At 34.2% G+C, this 12,668-nt stretch overlaps 1 protein-coding gene across 1 annotated transcript in view; it reads right to left on the reverse strand.

Annotated features, from left to right (window-relative positions):
- Positions 1-241: 241 nt before the first annotated feature.
- HOOK3 (hook microtubule tethering protein 3) overlaps positions 242-12,668 on the reverse strand; it is a gene marked incomplete at both ends in the record, with an annotated part of 81,023 nt that continues 68,596 nt past the window's right edge. Inside the window, 7 exons of the mRNA XM_084232451.1 lie at positions 242-382; positions 1,686-1,757; positions 1,907-2,011; positions 3,118-3,218; positions 4,123-4,205; positions 8,355-8,389; positions 12,048-12,135. Of these exons, the coding sequence (XP_084088577.1) occupies positions 242-382; positions 1,686-1,757; positions 1,907-2,011; positions 3,118-3,218; positions 4,123-4,205; positions 8,355-8,389; positions 12,048-12,135 (625 nt within the window). The remainder of the gene's footprint in view (positions 383-1,685; positions 1,758-1,906; positions 2,012-3,117; positions 3,219-4,122; positions 4,206-8,354; positions 8,390-12,047; positions 12,136-12,668) is intronic.

The raw sequence follows: 12,668 nt of genomic DNA on the forward strand, positions 1-12,668 counted from the left end.
ACACTTTTAATTGGGCATTTAAAAATTTTTGGCACATTAAAAGGAACTGAAAAGACTACAAAATAAATGATCAAGAATGAAAACATTATAGATAAGGGAGAGAAAAAGTCCTCAAGGAGAAACAACTAAATATTAACATAAAGTAGAGACAAAATAAAAGCTGGCTGAATTTCCTGAAATGTTATATGTAACAGAAGTATGCTTTGAATGCAGGGTGATTTGTTCTAATGGCAAGACTTGTCTACCTTGCTGTGGCTGGTTGGACATGGCCCGGGTATGATCTTCTTGCGCTGGTTGCCTGTCTTTGCCTAGCCAGAAATGACTGCCCTGAACCTGTACTAGCAAGCCTATCTTCAGCTGCCCTTTTGTGCAGAGTCATTCCCTATAACAGAAAAAAAAAGTAATCAACAAAAAACCAGTGGAACATTCTCATAAAAGAGAGTTTCATCATGCAGAATTTATTATACCGCATCATAAGGCACAATTTAGAATGTTAATACTGCTCATTACAGATTAAAATCTTGACATTTAGATCCAACCATTCCAAATCTTCCTTTGGAAAAATTAGTTAAATTTTCTGAATTTACAGTAACTGGAAATATATTTTGGCATATATTACACACTTCCCATTCAATCAAGTGTAGTGATTTTCCAAGAAAAAAGTGCAATTGATTGGTAGCAGTTGATTCAAGACATTTATTTGCAAAGGGAAAACAAAAAAAGCACTTGTTTCTTAATGTGGAACACCACTCTACATGAAATACATACCACTACGATGTTTTTCTTCACCTCAGGCAGACTTGCATTCTCAAACAAATTAAGAACACTTCCTGAGGGCAAGGGGTCTTTCTTGAAGACTGGAGAAGGATGGCCTACTAGCTTAGAGGTGAGAGGAACCTCAGTTGCAGGGCCCAGAGCACCTTAACTGGAGGGAAGACACCTCGGCTGGGGGAGGCACTAAAACAAGGACAAGTCTACAAGTAGATCAGGAAAAAGTGGTTCTGGTAATGATTTAATAATTCAGCCGAAGAACCCAGCCAGAGAAACACTGAGAATGATTAGGTACAGTAAAGTGTGTCGTTCTGACACAAAAAAAATCTAGGGGAAAAAAAAATAGCAAAGAAAGCACAACATTCTTCAAAATCCACTGCTTTTCATAGGTAGAAAACCTTACTGAAACCCAGAAAGTTGCTAATTCATTTTCCCTGCAATATTTTTAAGGCTTTGTTGTTGTTGGAAAATTCCATTTCAAAATCTTTAGTGGTTCAGGATCTAATACCATGAGCATTTTTCAAATCCCAAGAGAGAATTAAATCATCCTCATTATAACTACCTACTCCCAAAAGGCACTGGAATAGTCCCACAAAATAAAAGCTACTGCGTTTGTGTTTAGGTGTTATTGAAGTCTCTTTTCCCTATAATAAAGTGGTTCCAGTGAAAAATTAAAATGCCACTTATCTTTCTAACCTCTAGGAATAATAATGAGTTCAAAATGCAACAATCCTATTTATGGTGGTTCTTAGGTCTGCTTTTAGTTGTAAAGTTAGCATTAAGGTTTTGTTAGTGTGAGTTAAAATAGCAATTACTTTCAGATTCATTTGGTGGAATTACTTTTATAGTAAAAGGAGTATGATAATACATATTCATTGCACTTTGAAATAGCTTTTGAAGTGTTATTTTCTTACCATATTGTACCAGGCACTAACAATGTATTTCTCTTCCATTTCTCGTTGACTCTTCGTTTTCTCATATTCTTTCTAAAAAACAAGCACATATAAGGGTGAAAAACAATTCAATATCTATAAAATAACCATAATTAACTATCTAAATTCATAGGTACAATTTTTTATAGCAAGTTTCCTAGGAAAGAATCAAAAATCAAACATCATATAGTAAAGACAGCCACCTCTAATGAATGGAACAGTCGATCTCGTTCCTGGAGTTGATTTTTAAGAGCCTGTATTTCTGGTGCTGCTCCTTGATTCTGTTTAGGGTCTAAAGTACGGATAACCTGTGAAAAGTAATAATAGAAAAAAATTAAAAGCCTCAAACTTAAAAGAACATACAATTTATGGAAACAGTTCTTAAAAAGGATAATTTAAAATTTGAATATATGAAATAACATTCAATTGTTGCAAATTTTAATTATATAAAATGTGAAAGAATCAATTATAGAAGTAATTCTGGCTTAATATTAATAAATCTATCACTGTCTTTCCTTTTCCTTTTCTCGTATTCAGTTCAGTGAGCACTGTGCCTCTGATCAGACTTGTACTTGGAGGTCCAGATGGCTTACAAGTCTTTCATTGTGACGCCACTCCCTCTCCCCATGGCTTGGTGGAGGCATGGGCATGTGATGCAATTCTCTCTGGTCAACTAAAGGTCTTCTGGGAAGGGTCATTTTGGTTTTTAGTACCAGTACTTTTACTATCAAAAAAGGATGAAATCTATAGGAAACTTGAAAGAAAAGAATAATAGAATCCTTTAATCCCGATTCACCAAATGCTCCACTGCTACATTGGAGTTCTACACACAGATATCCCCATGTACACACACAATAGACTATTTTAATATTCAGCAGTCCTTATAATATCAACCCTTAAGTATTTCAACATGCATCTCCTGATACTAAGGACAATCACATATAGTGACAATATCATTATCTACAAGAAAACAGACAATGCTATAAATTACCACTATTCAGTCCAAATCCACCTTTCTAGAGGTATCTCCAAAATGTCTTCTATAATCTCCTCTTTTGCCCCCAATCCAGAACTCAAAGATTAATACACTGAATTTGGCACTTAGGTCTCTTCAGGTTCCTTAAATTTGAACAGATTCTTGTGCTCCCCCACACTTCATTGACAATTTTTGTTTTTCATTAACAGTGACTTTTATCCCAAATTCTGGCTTTATCTGATGACTTCCTAAAGGTATTCTTTAACTTGTTCCAATAATCTCATTTTCCTGGGAACCAACAGGGAGGTCTAATTTTCCTCTTGCTAGTTGTTCTCCTGATAACTCTGCATCAAAAGTCACTAGATACACACCATATCTTGGGACATCAGTAAAACATGATCAGAAAGTGGAGTGAGTTGCCCACAAATTCATACTTACGCTTTTGGCTTTCTCTAAGTATTTTTTATATCGCTCTTCCATTTGTTTCATTTCCTCTTCTTTCTTCCGTAAAGCTTCTTGCAATTCTTCGATTTTTAAGGCTACAGATGAGACAGTAAAAAAAAAATATATTTTTAAAGATTATAGCAACTTTAAAAACCTTTTAACTGACAAAATAATAAATACGTAAATAAAGTTTTCCTTATAAACAAAAACTTGAGTATGGAAATGTACAAAATAAAAAGTATCCATGGATGAAGAAGCCATGGGATATGCATATAAGCCAATGTTCAGCTTTTTCTGATACATGATACAAGGTAGAGGTATTACACTAAATGAAAATGAAAAACATCACGCTGAATGAAAGAAGACAGACATAAAAGGATGAATATCATATGATTCCACTTATATGAATTACTGAGAATAGTCAAAGTCACAGAGAAAGTAAGGCAGTGGCTGTGATACGATGGGGAGGGAAGCGAGAGTGAGGAGTTACTGTTTATTGGTGCTGAGTTTCAGTTTGGGATGATGAAAAAGTTCTGGAGATGGACGGTGGTTGCACAACAATGTGGATGTACTTAATGCCGCTGCACTGTGTACTTAGAAATGAAAGTGGTCATTTTTATGTTAAGTATATTTTACTATAAAACACTACAAAAAAGGTATAAGTCTATGTCTTGCTCCCAACTCAACACCAAAAAAAATGAATTCAAGTTACTTATATGTATAAATATTATTAGAAGAATTTAGCTAACTTTATATGGAACTACTTTATGAAAACAATTTCATAAAGTATTCATTCACATTCACAGTTGAGAGAAAAACAACTATAACCAGAAATTTTACAAATACTGTAAAAATGATTATATACATTTCCTGTAAATAAGGCAAATTCTTTCATTGCTAGAATATGTAACAGGGCCTACTTCTAAAAAAACCAATTTTATTTAAATTCATTATCACTGTGATAACCAATTTAGAACTATGCTAATTAGGATAACTCACAGCTGTTGTTAAATCTTGGTTCGAGGTCTTCGATAATAGCTCTCTTCTTCTGCAATTCATTATTGGCTTCATGCAGCTTCTCCCTGTGAGAAAATATGTAACACTGTGTCACTGACTACAGTTTTGCATTTTTTCCACTTCAAATGAAAGAGCTAAGTTGTTTATTCTTAGAATTGCATAAAATACAAATGCTATGAAACAAAGATAAAAAGACTAATCCCAACATAAATTTAATATTTTTCTAAAATAATTAAAAATCAGAGATAAAACCTCAGCCTGAAATATCAGCAGTCATTTCTTTTACATAAACATGCACAAGAGGATAAACAAGCTTAATGATTTTTATTTTCTGTCTAGGAATGGGATATTATAAAAATTAAAAACTGTGCAGAGGGTTTATAATGCATAATGCAAAATCTTATTGCAAAGAAAGTAAAAGTTCTAAAAAGGGCCTCCCTGGTGGCGCAAGGGTTGTTAAGCCTCAGTACTATGAAGCTATCAGCAGCCACTGCATCCAAGAGTTTCGTCCCCAGCCATGGAGCTAACCCACATGGAGCAGCAGATCTCTCCTGTCTCACCAGCTTCTCCCCTCAGCAGTGTATTTCAGTAGATCTACTCGGTTCCCACTCTGTCTCTGGTAAATCCTCTCATCCCTCCCCACCCCTGTACCTCTGGCCTACACCCCAGCTCTTACATTCATGAATAAATAAAAAATAAATCTTTAACAAAAAAAAATTCCAAAAATAAGAAAGAACACTAGACACCGAAAATAAAGATTAAATCGATACATACAACCACATGGCTAGATTTTACAGAAATATGTTCAATAAAGGGAATTCAGACACTGAAGGATGAAGGATAATACTGCCTGATTCTATTTGAAGTCGAGAAGTATCAAACCTAATGAAAGGTGACAGAGGTCAGCTTTGGGGATGCAATCAATCAACAGAAGGAGGACTGAGGAATTTTGGTGGATTGCTAGAACTATTCTGAGTTACTTATGTATGCAGGAAAACATTCATCAAGTTGTAGGCTTAGGAACTTAGATTTTGGGCACTTCACTGTATATAAATTACATTCCAATACAATGTATAAAAATGCATTAACTGAACATAATTTTTCCTCGCTATTTACATAATTCGTGTATTTCTCCTAATATATTTATTTAGTATGGCATTCTGTAATATGCGGGGGAAATAAGGCTGGAAAAAATTGGAAAAGACAAAAAAATGACTAAAGAGAAAGTAGATCCTTTTAATGTCTTATTTCTGGTCTTTTTATGCATAATATTTTAATGTATCTTTTTCCTTTTCAACAAATTCATTTCTGAAGGTATGCATACACACAAAATAAATTTACACAGTTTAAAGAATAAGAAAATCTAAGCCCATTGAGAAAATATGTCATGAAATTAACTATCCTAGAAAGTGCTATGTGTTTCTATCCCCTTTCCCGGAGGTAATGAAGACCCAGAATCTTACTCATTCTTGTGATTTTTGTAATGGGTCTTTGTATGCATCCTAAAGAATAATATTGCTTAATTGTGCTCAATTTTTATTCAATACATTAATTATATTAAACACATTGTTCCATGACTTCAATTTTTTACTTAACATTATGTTCGTTAGCATCACATATGTTGATAGGTTAGCCCTCGTTTATACATTTTTACCACTATATAGTGTTCTATTGTTAGACTATACCACACATTATCATTTTATAGCTGGTGGTATTTGTACTATTTCTATCTTTCTGTGATTACAAACACGTAAGTCTTCTCATATTATGTGGACAACAGCACCTCTAGGAACCTAGCGTAATTATAGGAGAGTGGTACCAGTGGGTCACAGAGTATGGACACACTCAAATTTACTAAGTAAGCTCTTACAACTGCAATGGATTAAAAACATCACTATTCAACATGTTTGGCAATACTTAGTATGACAGTTTCTGAAATTTTACCTATTTGATGTAAGATGGTGTTCACTTTAGTTGTAAACTTAGATGTGAATAATCATCTTTTGAGATGTCTATGGGCCCAATTGTGGGTTGAGAATTGTGACTCCCAAAAAAGATATGTTGCAGTACTAAGTCCCAGTAACTGTGAATGAGACATTATTTAGAAATATAGTGTTTGTAGATCTAATTAGAGTGGGCCTTAAATCCAGTAACTGGTATCTTTGTAAGGAAGCCATAATGAAAGAAGAAGGTCATTTGAATAGTGTGGAACAAAGTAGCTACGAGCCAAGGAGCATTAAGGGTTGCTCGCAGCCCAAGTTAGAAGAGATATAGGGAATAGATTATCCCTGAGAATCTTTGGGAAGAACCAGTTTTACAGTCTTAAGAACTATTGGAGAATAAATTTCTGTCTTTAGCTACCCTGCTGTTGTAATATGTTGTGGCAATGACAGCAAGTGAATACAGGCTTCATTTTCATGAATAAATTAATTTTAGTTAAGATTTTTTTTTTTTTACCATGTAAAAGATTGAACACATAGTAATAGTCAGTTTTGTGAAATACAGTATCCTACAGAGACCAAATTCAGGACTGAATTCCAGTTTGAGGTAAATGCACAATGGCTGTAGGAAACATTTTCTGTTCTTCTAATACATTAAAACTCTGCTCACTGTTAGACTTGTCAGCAAGGGTCAGTTAGTAGGTGTTATCTCACTTTTTCCACATTAAAAAAATGGATAGAGTGGGGCAAACTGTCAGACAACAGAATTTCTTTCCAATCACAGAAAAACAAGACAAAATGATCTCTGTAATACTAAGGATGTCTGGTTCACTACAGTGTAACACTATAATATTTTAACAGGCTAGCAATTCATGGTCACCCTATATTTCATATGCATTGAATATGTCCAACAGTTTGCTAGAAAGTGTTAGGAGAGATTAAAGTTGTTACTGGTTGCAAAAAAAAAAATCCAAAACATTCCTCATATAGTCAACTCAGCTAAACATAAAGATGAATGAAGATTTTTTTTTTCATGAGAAAATATGTAATATTTAGAAGTTTCATCTTCTAGATTAAAGTCATGTTCAGATGTTTGCAATTCAAAGAAGTGTTCAAAAATCTGCTACTGACAAGCTGTGTAACACTTTTTAAAAATTTTATTTAAAAAGGAAGATTCAGCTGGTCATGCTTAAGAGCTGGCAAACTACAATCTATGGGTCAAATTCACCATGATGCTTGTTTTTGTATTTAGTTTTATTAGAACACAGTCACATCAGTCTATGTATAACTGATAACTGCTTCCAAGTGACAATCACAGAGCTGACTGGTGTGACACAGACCCTGGCTTAAAAGCCTAATTCTGTCGGGCATTTTACAGAAAAAAGTCCCTGATGCCTGATCTTGTGTCTCAAACTCCCATCGTGAAGATACAAAACCCTGGAATCCCATTTGTGAAAATAGTTCTAAATAAGTAATTGTTTTGCTTTGAGGGCCTTGAGTGGAGATGACTTTTTAGACACTATTAAAATATCTTGTTTGATTTAAAAAAAAAAAAAGATTTATTTATTTATTTATACAAGAACTGGGGTACCAGCCAGATGCGTGGGAGGGTGAGAGGATTCACCAGAGTCAGAGCAGGGAACAGAACAGGCAGACTGATGAAATACACTGCTGAGGGGAGCAGTGGGCGAGACAGGCGAGGTCTGCTTCGCCATGTGGGACCCTCACTGGCCGGCCAGGATGGAACAGGTGCTGCAGAGGCTGCAGACAGCTTCACAGTGCGGCGCTCAACGGCCTGTGCCACCAGGGGAGACCCTAAAATATCTTTTTTTTTTTTTTAAAGTTTTTTTTTTTTTTTTAATAGAGGCATGTTTATTTATTTATTTTGTTTTTTGTTTATACATGCACTGGGTACAGTCAGAAGCGCGGGAGGGTGAGAGAATTCACCAGAGCCAGAGCAGGGAGCAGAACAGGCAGAAGGACCGAAGTACACTGCTGAGGGGAGCAGCGGGCGGCAGGAGAGGTCTGCGCGCCATGCGGGACCCTCCTCTGGTGGCCAGGGAGCAGCCGGGGATCGAACCGGCGCCGCAGCTGTCGCCGGCAGCCTCGCAACCCAGTGCTCAACCGCTGCGCCACCGGGGAGGCCCCCTAAAATATCTTAAGTTTGATTTCTTTAGGATTACCCATGCCATTGCCTAGAAACTCTGTAGCCACTTAACATAAAACACTTGTTTCACCAGGTAATATAAGAATGAAATTAATTTTTATACTTACAGATGTTCTTCCAGCTTCTTTTTTAGAAGAACAGACTGAAAATGGAAAATAAAAAATAGATTATTACATAATATTTTAGTTATTAAAAATTAATAGTAATAACTAATGGGGAGAGCATCCTCAATAAGTTCTCTAGTACAAAAGCTCAAACACACAATGTATCTGAGTTCATTTCTTTCATAAGGAAGAGTATCTAATCAGTAAAAAATACCCAAAAGCTGCATATTTGAATTTTCTATATATAGTCAAGGAAATGAATTAAAGTCATTTATGTATAGACCTGGACTCAAGAGGTAGGTAGAATGCTAATAAAAACAGACTTTCCTAAGACAATTTTTATCTACTATATTGTTTTCCTTGTATCATAATGAAATCGGGACTCATTTTCAATATATGCTTAACTTAGAGATTTTTGAGTATGCACAGCTTGTAAATAATTTATTTGATGATATGAGAATATGACAAATGTTATGTATAAAGAATTTAATATGCTGAAGAATGCAGCTCTGAGTATTGAAAAAAAAGTCTCCTGAAAAGATCAGATTTGCTCTAAAATAAACATAAATAATAATGATATTCTATACAAGACAACTAGGTTTCATAAAACTTATAGGGTACATATCATTAATGAATTTTATGAAACATTTCATTTTGAAGTAAATGATTAATTAATTGAATGACACTGAATTAAAAGTCTTACAGCTCAATATCATTGATGTGAAAAATGTCCTCATACTAATTCTTTGATTTTCAGTCATCTTATTGATGATCACATTATTGTTTATTCAAGTTCATTCTAACATAGCTCAGCAGTATTTCAATATTTCTTTGTTCAGCATGACAACTACATATCAGTGGACCACAATGTCCTCTATCAGTGCTTTCCTCAAAAAACAAAAAACGATCCCTTTAATTTTCTAGTAAAAGGATAATATGAATACTTTTTAAATATCTGAACTTTGACTTTATACTTATGTTAGGCACTAGCAAAATTAATTTTAACTTCGAAATAATTCAAAATACAATAATTACTTAATATACCAGCCACCACACTACAGAACGTCATAGACATTGTCTCATGCCAACTGCTCAATACTGAGTAGCATTAGCCCATCTGATGGCTGAAGGAGGTGGGGTTGAGGGGACATTCAGCAGCAGATCCAAAATTAAACCATAGGTCTGCCAGCGTTCAAATTCTGTGCATGATCTCCACTTCCACGCTTCCTGTGCTACAATGCTCTCCCACTGAAGACTGTCACCAGCAAAGTTTGTGGCAGGAGGAGGCTCAAGTGTGACAGGAAGCAAGTTTTAAATTATTTTGTCAAAAATGAACTAATTGTAATAATGGGACAGAGCAGGAATGAGATGGAGGAAAAAAAAGAGCATAATTCTTTTTAGCTGTATTTGTTTTTTTATATCCTTTAAGTATATTAGTTATAATGGACATAAACCTATAATCCAAGTAGATTGGTATGTTCATGTTGCATAAAATTCTTATAATTAAAAAAGATGATGGCAGCAATGTGCAAATTAAAAAAAAACTGCTCACTATAAAGAAATGAATAGGAAGCCATACTTACAATAGCCTTGAGCAGAACCCATGCCAAGAGACAGAGAGGACATATTAGTATGAAGCAAACACAGCAGCCAATAGAAGGAACGATTTAGTAATTCATGAATAGAAGTAAAAGATATGCAATTTTTTTTTTCAAAAATGTACATTTTTCTTTCTTCTATGTATGGTCTCCTCATTCTGTCTCGTTCTCTGGAGTTTAATATACTGTGGCTAGCCCAAATTATCCATATCACTGGATATAACAATGCTTTTCTGCTTCCATGCTAAAAATAAATGACATAAAAATAATAAAAAAAAATGTGCAAACCATCCTACTCTGACTAAGATCACATGAAAGGACTGTGGATTGTTAACAGAAATAGGCAGAAATTATGTTGTTCTGCAGAGGGGACCAGTTCCATTTGGCAGGTTGTTCTACATATTACATATTCCTGAGGTGCAACACTGTAGGTTAGTGAAAGAGAAAAGACAAGAACATCAAAAATGTGCTTGGAGAAAGAACTCCATCTTTGTTACCACACTAGCTATGTCTGAGGCATATCTTTAGAATAGGGAAGTATCTATCTGAATATTTCTATATGTAGAAAGGAACTCTGAGATAATTTCCAAGATTTTAGTGTAAGACATATCATTACTATTTGCACAGTCAAATAAATTGACTAAATTATGCAAATAGTCCTGTATAAATTTGGCACCTCATTTCTAAAGCATGTAATGGCACACGGCATATTTAATTAGAATTAACAATAATATTTAAATCAGATTATTTTTTACAGAATAAATTTTATTTTTCATAGGATAAATCCCTTTACATATTTTTAAATACTAGTATGAGAATTAAGTACAGTGGTTATTGCCATAACACTAAGTGTGAGCTGGTACTGTATTGTATCAGTTTTATTTTCTATGTACCACTCACCCTCCCCTCCTCTCTACCATAACAAAGCAAAAAAGATTTCCTTCCAACTTTTATAAACCAAAATGAAGCTTACATGAGCTGCAGAGTAAGGGATGTAGTGATTTCACTAAACTAAGGACTATTACCCCTTTTGGTCTTAGACAACTTCAGTCAAGCTTACTAATACCTTAACAAACTAATGAGGGTTTTCTTTTTTCTTTTTGTATTTTTGAATTCAAGATAAAAGCATGTTTAAAACAATAACTATGACATTTCAAACTAGTTGCATTGTCATAAGGGAATAAAGTAGTTTAAATGTTGGTGACCGATTTAGGAATTGGGAATCTAAGATGGACTACCAAAACATTAATTTAAAGGACTGTAAAACCACCAGTCTTACAAAGAACATGCTCCTGATCAATATAAGCTCAATATACATTTAAGAAACTCATAAAATTAGGTCATTGATGTGTTGTTTTATGTAATATGCTCAGATTTTAAGTAATATTCTGGTTTGAATACCCTTTATTGATTGCTTTTGCTTTTATTCCCATTTATGTTAATAAGGCTGGATGACATTGCATGTATTGTGATGTTTTAAAGTTGATTTCCAAAATTATTCTATCAATGGAAACAAACAACTCTATCAATGGGAACAAACAACTCCCTCAATGGGAACAACCAAACCAAACAGGTTTACACTCAAAGGATTTGTATCAAATGGCAATAGGAAAAACAGAAATAACTCAAGTGGATGAAGCAATGTGTAGTTACTAAAATTTAGGCTTTCCCCCCTCTTTACACTATTTTTGAGCACTGTATAGTCATAGCTCTACCGTATACTATCAAGTGCATGTACAGAATATGCTCTATTTACACAGAGAGCAGGCGGTCCTACAAATGTAAATCCAATTTTTTTTTGATCAGAGGGGAAAACCCTATACTTTGAATACTATTAAATTGAAGATTTTAAAATATAAAGCCTCAATTAATTCATTACCTGATAGCTACATATGAACTTTTAATTCTTGGCAGAGTGAATCTTAAAAAGATTGGCACTTTTAATAAGGAATGTTAGTAAAAGGAAAACAGTTTCTTTTCTATAACCAATATAATTATATACTATTTTCATAGAGATCATCATGTAAAAAACAAAAGTTAAAGGTTTTCTTGACATTGTAAAACTGTTGGATGGTGGTTGGGACGTATTAAAACTTACATCTTCTGCTTTTGAGCCTTGATCCTGTAAAGACTTTTGCAGTTCTTCAACTTGTGATTGTACTTCTAAAAGTCTCTGATTCACCAACCTAGAAATCAAATGTATATTTATTTTCCAAGTTCTGACTTAACTTCTGTCTTTTTCCTTAGGTTGTCCTATTGATTAGAGAGACAGTATAAATAGCTAAACAAAACCTCATGTTTTAGTAGCAGTAGCATATTTTACTGGTTATTTTTTGTGCTGTTTGAAATTTCTATGATGATTTGCAATGCAGTGTTTTGGTGGACATATTTTCTTTAATTGGAATATTTATGCATGTCTATCTGAAATGTAAACTATGAATGTAAATATATATATTTAATTCAAAATGTGTGTCAGGCACTAATAAGATCAATACCAGTGTTAAAAGATGCCTGCAATCAAGGAATTTAGTGGGGAGGGAAAATGTAAGCAAATAAAATATGAGGTAAATACTTCAACACAGTGCATAGAGCATACAAGAGAAATGTAGACTACTCAGAGAAAGCAGAACTGTACCTAATTGTGTGGAGGAGTTAGGATAGGATTTCATTTGAGACTAGAACAATAAAGAAAACACTTATGTGGTTAAGGTCAGTAAAG

The sequence above is a fragment of the Talpa europaea genome (genome assembly GCF_964194135.1).
Source record: "Talpa europaea genome assembly, chromosome: 4".
In the NCBI taxonomy this organism is placed as follows: domain Eukaryota; kingdom Metazoa; phylum Chordata; class Mammalia; order Eulipotyphla; family Talpidae; genus Talpa; species Talpa europaea.